This window comes from Bactrocera dorsalis, chromosome 4 (genome assembly GCF_023373825.1).
Source record: "Bactrocera dorsalis isolate Fly_Bdor chromosome 4, ASM2337382v1, whole genome shotgun sequence".
Taxonomy (NCBI): Eukaryota; Metazoa; Arthropoda; class Insecta; order Diptera; family Tephritidae; genus Bactrocera; species Bactrocera dorsalis.
The window spans coordinates 58,221,034-58,232,203 of record NC_064306.1 but is presented as its reverse complement, the minus strand read 5'-3'; the positions used below and the strand labels follow the sequence as shown (position 1 = coordinate 58,232,203).

The 11,170-nt window shown below is 34.4% G+C and overlaps 2 protein-coding genes across 4 annotated transcripts in view; one reads left to right on the top strand and one right to left on the bottom strand.

Moving 5' to 3' along the window:
- The first annotated feature begins 2,043 nt into the window (after window positions 1-2,043).
- LOC105225723 (uncharacterized) lies at window positions 2,044-5,977 on the top strand. The gene is made up of 7 exons (XM_049454400.1): window positions 2,044-2,500; window positions 2,567-2,901; window positions 2,958-3,167; window positions 4,631-4,807; window positions 4,885-5,189; window positions 5,410-5,555; window positions 5,636-5,977. The coding sequence occupies exons 1-7, from the start codon at window positions 2,257-2,259 to the stop codon at window positions 5,959-5,961; spliced, it is 1,743 nt and encodes a 580-aa protein (XP_049310357.1). The 5' UTR covers window positions 2,044-2,256; the 3' UTR covers window positions 5,962-5,977.
- A 3,694-nt stretch (window positions 5,978-9,671) lies between these two features.
- Window positions 9,672-11,170, bottom strand: part of LOC105225699 (uncharacterized) — a 69,978-nt gene continuing 68,479 nt past the window's right edge. The window contains exons 6-8 of one of the 3 annotated variants that reach the window (XM_029549957.2): window positions 10,593-11,142; window positions 10,360-10,533; window positions 9,672-10,301 (exon numbers count right to left, since the gene is read on the bottom strand). In XM_029549957.2, coding sequence (XP_029405817.2) covers window positions 10,167-10,301; window positions 10,360-10,533; window positions 10,593-11,142 — 859 coding nt within the window. In that variant the 3' untranslated portion in view covers window positions 9,672-10,166. Of the gene's footprint in view, window positions 10,302-10,353; window positions 10,534-10,592; window positions 11,143-11,170 lie in introns of all 3 variants that reach the window. The other 2 variants (XM_029549958.2, XM_029549959.2) reach the window with 2 other exon arrangements.

The following is an 11,170-nucleotide window of genomic DNA, read 5'->3' as shown; positions in this document are numbered from 1 at the left end:
AATGTAACAAGCGATATTCTTTGGACCTTTATAACGCGTTTCATCGTTGTATTCAAATCATTTGGTACTCACTATCTACCTCCGTTATGCTTTTAGTAGAAAAACCTTCAAGGTTTGATATTTGATGGATTCAAAGGGTTCGATGTCTGGTTTGTGATAGAACTGGGCACTCACAAAGGAAGTGTAGAACCGTTGAACACTTACCACTGTTGCGCTGCTTCCCAAGGCACTTCTGGTATGCGATACTGCCTTGATTCTGCTAAGTTGTCTACGTGGATGTTGACCCTGAAATTACCAGGAAGTGCATCAGAGTCCAGCTTCGCGGCTTTCGTAATATCACAGACCTCAGCTTGGAATACAAGTATACTGCAGTGGTCCAGCAACTTACAAGGCTGCCTTATGTCTAAGTCTGAACAGTATATCCCCGCACCAAGTTCATTGTCCATTAGTCGTCTCGCCAAGATTGTTGCGCAGTTTTCAGCGAAGAGGTCTATAGGTGGCAGGTTTAGTACCAGTTCAAGAGCCGCCGCTGAAGTTGTTCTAAAAGCTCCCGTAATGCACAGCGCGGCGAGCCTCTGAACCCATTGGCTTCCGCACGCCTGTCCACCATACTACTGCACCATAGAGCGGAATTAGTCTTACAATAGCGGAGTGGTACCAATGCATGAAAGAGGGAGAAGATCTAAAAAAAAAAGAGGGAGAAAGCCCCCAGATTGTGCCGAGCATCTGCCTACACGCATATAATTGTTAGCATTTTTCACTTTTTTTTCCACGTTGTGCTTCCACAGTAGTTTGCTGTCCAATACTACTCCAAGGTACTTAGTGCGATCTTTGAGAGAGACTCGTGTTCCATTTAGCACAAGCAGATCCGTTTTCTCCGGTTTCAAGTCCAGACCCGCTTGCGATGCCCAACTCTGCATTATCTCGGCCTCGTATTCATCTAGAAGAAGTCTTTCTAAAAAAAGATTTATCCAATATGTCTACTTTTTCGTTGCCAAAACAGTCTCTGTGATCGAGAACACAAATTATTGACAAGTTGAGTTGGCCTATCAGGGAGCTTCAAGCTTTCCTATATTTGTCTACTACGTTGGATCTGATCTTTTGCGACGACAAGGCTACTAATGCCGGCGTGCTGTTTGTGAAAGTGGTCGCATTCTGTTTCCACTCATATGTATTCAATGGAAGTCCCCAGACCATCTATGTATATCTATATACTCTATCCCTAGTACTTCCGGTTTGAAGATGCTAGATGAGTTTTGTAGACGCAAAGAGAAGGGATATATCAAAATCTTAGAGTATATTCTCGTCCCTATACTCCAGTTAATTTTGGAACCGTCTCTTCTCCCCTACTAAACCTCTTCTCCATTTGAGTCTAGAGGGTTTACTCTGATTTGTTTAGATTTGTATCGAGCTGGTTTTTATGATTTACTTCCAAAAACCTTTTTTAACCTATAAGCCTTTCTGGATATTTCCTAGCTTAAGAAATGTAGATTTATCATTTCTTTTATTCATATTAAAACCTTTTGGTATAGAGTTTCTCAAATCAGATCAATTCTGATCCGATATCAATAGAATATTACTGAGTTCGGATAGTTTATTAGATAATTTAGACGAAATAAATTCGAGAATACTTATTTATATTTAAAATTAAGTAGATAGGGTATTGGAGAAGGCAACATAATTAATCTCGGTTCTAATGTTTCATACTTAGCGAAGAACTTGATTTGGCCCTCACCTGCGTTAAGGAGATGAGATCTCAAGGTCTAGCATTTCCCCACAATATTCTACTCTTTAATGAAATTAAAATTTCATGTTTAAGTGGTATTATTTGAAATGCAACCAGCATTACAACTCTTTGTACCCAAAACGAAAAGTTTTGAAATTTACAACCCGTTGTTTTCAAAATTCCTTTCATATGAGCATATGAGATTTTAATATAGGCACTCGTGGGCTCCGAAAAAATAGTATTTATTTTTTTCATTGTAAATTTTGCTCTCAATTTTTCAAGCACAATTGTTCCCAACTCAAATATACAGACAAAAATATTCGGAATTAAAATTACGATCAACTGACAGCAAAAAAAAATTATATCTTTTAACATTCATTGCAACAAAAATTGAAATAAAATTTTTTAATAGAAAAATTGGTCAATTCTGCAAATTTAAAACATCGAAAAACGTCCGAATCGAATTTTTCAATAATCGGGAACAATTTGAACTAATACATACCGACAGATACAACAACTAAATCCGCTTAATGCAAGAAGTACCGGTATTGCCATGGGAGAAGATCGCTTGGAGCGACGAGCATGTGCAGCTGATCTACCGCGATTGGGGTCTCTTTTACACGCACAAACAACAATTGGACATAGCGGCGAAATACTATGACAAATCGCTGGAGCTGAAGAACGATGATTCGCGTGCGCTTTACTTCCGCAGTCAGTGCAAGCGTAACATCGCGCAGACACAGGGCGCGCTCGAGGACGGACTGGCAGCTGGAGGTACAATCGAACTACAGGTGTAATCACCTAACAAATAAAGCACAACTTTTCTGATTCTTTTCGCAGCCATCGAGCCGAATAATGCACCAATCAATCTGGAGATCTGCGATGCCTTGTACGAGCTGAACCAATTCGAGAACTGCAAAGTCGAGCTACACGATAACACACACAAGTTCTATGGCAAGAAGGTGTCCGCATTTCAGAATCGTTTAATTGTGGTAGATGAAAATTTCAAAGACTCCATTGGTGAAACACTGGGCCCCTTCATATTAAGAAATGAGAAGATTTTTGCCAAAGTACTGGAACAGTTGGAGAAGGAGAAGTACGTGGATCCACGTCCTTTGTGGAAAATATTGCGTGAACAGGGTAAATGTGATGTGCTCAGCATACTCGAGAAGGAGGTAGGAAATGAAATTGGATCCAAGAAATAACTTATATCAATTCTCAAAATGTATAGGAATTGCTGTTGTCGCCACGCGAGATCGCCAGACGTGAACGCGCCTTCAAGGTGTTCAATCAAATATATTACAACAAAAGTTGGATCGATGTGCTGTTTCTGAAGGATCTACGAGATAATGGAAATTTATTATTGCCGCAATGCAAAGTTTCGACGCCCTTTCTACGTCATCTGACCAACACTAAATACGATGTGCTCAAGAAGTTTTTGGTAAGATTAATTAATGTTATATTTGGAGTCTTTACAAAAGTTGTGCTGGTGATTTTAAGAAGTTTTGAACAGCAAGGTGCTTTAAAATTAGTACAGGACTCCCTTACTAGTTTGAAGCCGAACGTGTTTTGTTTTAGTAAGTGAAGCACAGAGGTTTCGATCTATTTGACATGAAGCTGCTCAAAAATATTCAAGAGGCGACCGGGATCCTCGAGGGTATCATGGGGGATGGATTCGATATATCTGGTAGAAAAAAGTTCAGCTACAATAGACAAATTTAAAGGTCATAAACTATTCAAATACGACTTGAATTTTTTCATTCTTACGGCCGATTCGCTAAACTATGTCAATGTCATCCCATATCTTGTCATAGTCCATGCCTCTGCACCATATAGAAGGACGGGGATGATCAATTGCATCACTGAAAATTCAGACCACTGCATCGCAGAAGCTACTCTCCTTGGCTGTTTCTCTGCTCACATACCGATGAAGGATATATGGATGGAGTTACTGAAGTAGAAGCTCAAGTAGTTTTTTATTTGGATGGGTCACGGCTAGGAAGGAAGGTTGGAAAGACAGGTTTCTGTAAGGAGTCTTTCGTCAAGCTTAGCTACCGGATTATTGTAGTGTCTTTTAGGCAGAAATATCTGCTATTAAAGTATTATTAGACTTACTGCTCTGCAGTGCAGAGAGGTAAACTCTGAGCGCCCGAGTTAGTCAAGGAGTGTCCTGACAAGATTTTGTATAAAGTTACTTCTTAATCAGACTCCTTTAGATGCCTGGTCATAGCGAAAGCATCATGGCCGATAACCTAATTAGAGGAGGCGCTCTTACACAGATCACAACGGAATGATAACGAGTTGGATCCCCGTGATTATCTTGAGTTCCAGCACTGGACTTATGGACGTCCCGTGTGCTGATCAGGGGATCATTTACGACCAGCTTCTATGCGACTGCGACGTCTTTCTGGCCTAGAGTAGAACGTAGTAAATCTACCGAAATATCGCCCTTAACCAAATTCATCTTGTGGAAATAGTAGGAGTTTTACTGGGCATTGTCCAATACGTACTTATGCTGGAACTCTAAAAGTCCAGTCGGACGAGGTGGGAAAATCCAAACCCTTTCTTTTCAAATATTCCGATTGAGGTTCAAACATCTCGGCAATCAAACCTTCGTTGAACTAGGAGACATATCCGAAACTGCCATTAGTTGCCTATGAAGATTCTCTATTTGGCTCAAAACGCTTCGTCCATTTATGGGGTCTCAGTAATCAATTTTATAAGAGTTCTTGGTACCAAAACGAGCCGGCTATAGGTCGTTCACGTTAGGATCGACCTTTTAACCTAACTTAACATTATGCTTTGGCTCTCTTTGGAATCGATACTCAATTTGTTAGCAGTCTCTCTAGAAATATGAAAAACCCTTCCCATGGTGCTCAAAAGCATTCCTCTACATTTTTTTAGAAAATGTTGCAAGCTCGCAGTCCACTCTACAATGAACAAATGCGTAAGTGTCCGGATAAGGAGGTGTGGGAGAAGCATCGACAGGCGCACTTGAACCACATACAATATCAAACCCGTCGTAATATGTTGACAATATTGCGTACGATACGACAGCTACGGGCTATGGGACAAATTGCTGTGAGTGAACTCGTAGATGAAATATTTATTTAATATCTTCATATTTTCTTTTATTTAATTTTTTGTTGAATTTGTAGAAACTCAGTAAATATGTCGAGGAAGTTATGGGCGACTATGTCGTGTTGAAGACCCATCGTGTTATGCCATGGAAGTTTGAGTTTCTGAACGAAGTTTATAATACTCTCGCGCTAGCCTACACCGATCGGTATGTTAAACCATATGAAGGCAGTTCTGTAACTGAAGGCAAGAAAAATACAAATTTATTGCATCTGCTACGTATACCCACCGACAAGAATAAAGATCGTTCTGTCACGTTTGTGTTCGGCGATAAGTCTACGTATACGGAACCCGATGCCACCGATTATACAATGATTGCTTACAAGTGAGTTTGAAATAGGTTTTCGAAACCCAACTCATTATAAATTTAAGGGTCAGGTATTCATTAAGTTCTAACCTGTAATACTTTCGATGACCTTCAAGATTCGATATTTTATTAAAAAAAAATATTTTTCAATATTTCGTTTTTCAAGGCATAAATTTTTATATATAGTCCTTTATAATCGATTACGTAATATCCAAAATAAACGTGTTCTCCCTCCTAGGAAATATTTAGCGCGTTTGGAGAAACGTATACACTTCGCGAAATACTCGATTGAAAAGTGTTATCTGCTGCACGAAATCGCACGTAGTCATTTGGGGCAGAGCCGATTCGATGAGTGCTGCTCGGTGGCGCGCAAAGCAATTGAAGGTCTGTATTAGCACTATCGCATTCCATATCACCTTCAATTAAACAATCTTACAAGCTTCTTTTCTTTCTTATTTTGGTAGAGTCCAAAAACTGCAATAGCAATATCTGGCGCTTCTTGAGCACCATCTTGATTTGCAAATCGCATGCGGTGCTCCATAAAGTGGAACGCGCAAAGGAGATACTCGACGAAGCCTTGATTGTGGCGAACAGCTTAAATAGTCCCGCTTTGGTTACTTTTGTCGAGAATTGTCGCCTCATGAACGAAGCGGAATTATCACTGAAGAAGCGCACACAGTCCATGGAATCTGTGCGCAGGCGCAAAAGTAAAATATCACTTGAAAGCCGCAACTCGCAACTATCACAACAGAGCAATGAAACGAATGAAAGTTCGAATGAACCTATTTAAACAAAAATATCGGTAAAGCAAAAATTCTATAAAAAAAATCTAAAAAAGAAATTCTAAAAAAAAAAACAATATTTACACTGTACAAAAAAGTAATTGTGGTATTATGCATATCGTTGTACCCATTTGAACAAAAAAATCGCATCATCTTATATATTGTACATTTGTAGCGTCGAATATTGCTTACAATTATAAATATAACTGTACTTCATCAAAAATTACTTTGGTGAAAAAGATTATTTTAGTTTCAATATTCATAGTACCGCGCTTTTGAACATTTAAACTTGGATAGCGATCAAACAAGAGGACAAATAAAGACAAAGCCTTGACCAGCCTAAATAATTCATATATTCGTTATAATTCTACAGTATCAAAACCCGTTAAGCCTTATTCTCCTTCAGAGAATGTCAGAAACAAATATATGTATAACCCATTACTTCAACAGATGGCAATCTCAAAAAGTATTAATTTTCTTTCCTAGTTGAATGCAACGCTAGAAAAATAAAGTCAACAACATATTTAGATAATGTTCTAGGGGCAATAAAGTCAAAACTTTGCGATCAGTAAGGAACTAGAAAGTAGTATCTCAAACAACAAGACAGATATTCTACAGTTCACACCTCTTCTTTCAATTTTATCCTATCTTCCTTGTTTTCTATACTCAGTTTGACATTTCGGTTGGACAGAAGCAAAGAGTCATGTATGAAAGTTCCCGCAAGTGTGGAAAGTTCTCTGAACGCCATGAACTTGGGAATGACCGAGGGCGTTTCTCTTACATATGGGTCAAGCAGTTTCAGTGTGGCTTTCGGCCTGAAAATACGACTGACCAAGGATTCACTATTTGCCAAAGCTGCTTTTGACACTTTTGACTGCAGAGCCAATAAAGAAGAAGATATTTCTGCAAAGTGACGGCCACCGTGTAGAGCTTCAGCTAATGACTTTTACGTGTCTGAATTGGAGGATATTAGATAACCTTTTGTTCCAACAAGACGACATGTAAAACAAACAGAACTATCAATTCATTGAAAGAAACTTTTTTCTTTATTTTGCGATGTGGGCTTGTGGCGAGGTCTTCGAGAAATCCAATATAACACCGATGGATTAATTATTTGGATTATTTTTGAGAGGTTATGAGAAGTCACTTGTCTACGCAGATAAAACCGAGACGATAGACTCTTTGGAAGAAAATATTTGGCTCCGAAAAGTGGTAAAAAATAACAATTTGGCTCCCGGTTGGAATTAATTCGAGCCAAAGGCAGCGGTCACTTACCCGAAATCATTTTTAAATCATAATTTCAAACCCTCATCTCAATAATAATGCTAAATTTTTGGCCATAACATTGAAATATATGCGTTTTGTTTGTTTTTGATAACCACATGTCTAAAAAAATACCCTTTAGAGAACCTAAAATGAGAATTTAATTTTCATACAGTAAATCACTTGGTAGGTTTCTGTAGAAAATTATAATGTTCTAATTAATTTTCATGCAATTATTACATATTGTTTTTTTATTTTCACTACATAATTACTTCACTTCTCAAAAAATAAATGAAAAAAATTAAAAGAAATTGTATTTCGATATTATTTATTTGTTAAAGAAATCCATATATATTATTTAAATTTTTGTATTAATAGTTAAGTGCTTGTCTCATTATACTAGATGTTTGCTTAAATCAATGCTGTCATTATACTTAAAATGTTAACAATACTTAAATTTATGTTTTCTTTTGCTTTTTTAATTATTTATATGTTTATTATTTTTATAATTTGGAAGGAATGATTCTGATGAAGAATTAACGAACGGTATCTTAATGTACTTTTGTATAGTCTATAAAAATGAACAAAAATATATACAATTGTACATTCAAAATAAAATAAAAAAATACATATATAAAACAATAACAACAAATAAAACAAAAATAATTTAATTATTTGAGGTTAAGGATCTCTATAAAATATGATAATATTGGATACTAATGCCTTCATCGTCAGAAAATGTACAGAAACTTCGTTTTGAAATATTTTGGTCTAGAGAATGTAGATTATAGAGAAGGTTCATTGGCTCAATAATGTGGGAATATTTCATGTTTTGAAGGGGCACTCGTCACGATTAGAAGATTTCATCACAAAAAATTATTAGCGGATTTCACCACCTATATAATCTACCATCTCTGGTTTGTACAATTTGAACGGATACTTAAAACGACTGAACAGAATAAGAAGTAAAATTGATAACTGATAAGACAAAATATACAAATTTTAAAATCAGAAAATATTTTACTTTTATTTATGCAAAGATCACCAGTTTTGTATTGGATCACAATATTCTAAAGAGAAAATATCTTCTCGCTTTCAAAGAAATTACCAAAATACGTTTTTTTATGAAATTTTTTTTGACTTGAGGATGAGAATATCGAAGTTTAGATGAATTGAAAATTAAATTTGTAAGTTATAAAAAAATTTATATATTAAAAAAAACTTAAAATATTACCAAAGTTATTAATTTCAATTTTTTTTATTAATTATTACAATTTTTTTTTAATTAAAAAAATAATTTACAAATTAAAATTCTTTAGTTATTTTTTTAAAAAAAAAAATTTATATTAAATTGAAAAATGTATTTTTTATATTTTAATAGTTTTATATATTATTTTTTCTAGTTTTTCTAATTTAAAATTAATGTAGGTTTTTTAATCATTTATAAAATTATTATAAATTAATTTTTAATTTTTATTAATTCAATATTAAAGATTTGTATCTCTAATTTTTTTGAATTTTAACCTTTTTTTGATAATTTAATTAACTTTTTAAATTTAAATTATTAAAAAAATAAAAAAAATTAAATTAATACATTATTAGTTAAGAAAACCAATTTATTTTTTAATTTTAATTAATAATTAAATTTTTTTATATTTTAAAAAATTTAAATAAAAAAATTATATAATTATTAAAAAAATTAAAAGATTTAGAAATCAAAATTTTTAATTAATACATATATTATTTATTAAAGAAACCGATTTTATTTAAAATATAATTACAATTATTAATTTTTCTTTTGTTTGTTTAATTTTAAATTATTTTTTTAATTAAACTTTTTTATTTTTAATATTTTTTAATTAAATCATTAATTTTTTTTTCAGTTTTAATTTTCAAAAATTTAAATTAAATTGGTTTTTTATCAAATAATTTATTAATTTAAATTATTTTTTTTTGTTTTTAATTTGTTTAATTTAAATTATTGAAAAAAAAATTTGGATTTTAAATTTTTTAATTTAAATTTTTTTTGATTATAAATTTTTTTAAATTTAAATTGTTAAAAGTTAAAAACAAAACAAAAAATTCATTAAAAAAAATTAAAAATAATATAAAATATTTTTTAAATTAATAATGTTATTTATTAAGAAAACTTATTTAATTTAAATTATTAAAAATTAAAAATTAAAAAAAATTAATAATTTAAATAAAAAAATTAAATAATTAAAAAAAAATATTAATTTAAAATTATGAATCCAAAAAATCAAAAAAAAATAATTATTATTCAATAAGAAACCCAAAATTAATTTTAGATTAGAAAAACCTACCAAAAATTAATATTTTTGAAATATTATTTCATTAATTATTCAAACAAAAGGTAAAAAAAAATGTTTGGAAATTTTTTCTCAAAAAAAAATTTGTTATCCATATTTTATTGATAACTGTTAAGTATTTTTTATAATGAAAAAAAAAATTTATTTAATTAAAAAAAATTTAAAAAATATTACATTAAACTAAAAATAGTATTTAACAAATGTCGCTACAAACAATAAACAATTTAATTAGTAAATAATATTTACTCTCCATACAATGCATCAACACACTGCCGAAACTTGCTTGTTAATCACACGCAGAGCTTAACGGTAAAACATGAAATTAAGTAACATATAAATATATATAAAATTCCAATCTCAATCTCAATTATTAACAGCTAAATGTGTAAACTTAATGATTATGTTAATTTGAGTTTAGTAGACGCTCATTAATTTAATTATATTATAATTCTTCAAATATGCATGCTATTATTTTAAACTAATTCACTAATTTATATTTATATACGCGCGCACACACGTGACAGTTATTATATGCGTGTGCATGCCGTTACGTATAAGTTATACACATACATATTAACATATATGTACGTATGTATATGTTTTTGTTTTTGTAAAGGAAATTAAAGCTTTGTATGTTTAACGGTGTCCGTCCAGTAGTTTTGTATTGTCATCGCCTCCAGTGAATTGAGAAAGGAGTCATTGTCCAAGCTGTACATCTCATCGGAGTTATCCTGTAAATCGTCAAAAGAAATTAACTTTATTAACGCAGCCATTAAAAGCTCATTGCCTCTGTAAACGATTCCTTACACTTACACGCATCGTGCTATCATCGATGTAGACACTCGAGTCGGGCTCGCTCAGCGCCTGCGGCTTATTCACGTATCTACGCCGATACAGCACTATGCCAATGGTGCCGACCGTGCAACAAACACCGAATATGGTGAAGCAGATGGCTGAGATCGCGCCGGCGTCCAAGAAGTAGGTGCGCTGCAAGTAACGGCAATTCTTCAGAACGCACCGAAGAAAAAACATATAATTACACTCACCTGTATCGAAAGCGCCTCCGAGGAGATGTTGCCCTCTTCAACGCCGCCAAAGTCATTGGGCGTCGTGGCGGCGCTACGCGTTAGCAGGCTTTTGCTGTCCGACGAGTAGTTGATATAGCGATTGATGTGCTTGTACTCGGCCGAGAGCACTTTCGATTTGCGTGAACGATGTTCGTTTTCGGCACGTCGCAGTTCCTCCTCTTTATTGGCATTCTCCAATGTGAAGGGTATGCGTTGCTGTGTCGTTGCCGCCGCCGCAGCGTCGACTGTTGCAGACTCTGTTGGCACTGTGACGACTTCACGATCGATTTCGGTCGCTTGTGGCGCGTTGGTCAGCAGTTTGGGCACTGGGAGCGCTGCGGCTTCCGCTATCGCGTTCAGCAACTCCAGCGTGTCGGAGTGCAGAGAGTCTATCCGCGAGTTTGCGTGGACCGCAGACGCAGACGTGTTGTTAGTCAATGCTTTTGGCGCTTCGAGCGCGCGGGTGGCTCCCGCCGTGCTATTGGGCTCGTGCGCTGCCGCCTTACAATTCACACAGGTTGCATTGCCTCTGCAATTTAGGCAAATATTTTAAGTAT

Excerpts from the sequence above, each read along its gene's own strand:
- LOC105225723 (XM_049454400.1), top strand. The coding sequence starts at position 2,257 with ATGCAAGAAGTACCGGTATTGCCATGGGAGAAGATCGCTTGGAGCGAC. Across the intron at positions 2,902-2,957 it reads TCAGCATACTCGAGAAGGAG|GAATTGCTGTTGTCGCCACG; the intron begins GTAGGAAATGAA and ends CAAAATGTATAG. Across the intron at positions 5,556-5,635 it reads GGCGCGCAAAGCAATTGAAG|AGTCCAAAAACTGCAATAGC; the intron begins GTCTGTATTAGC and ends TTATTTTGGTAG.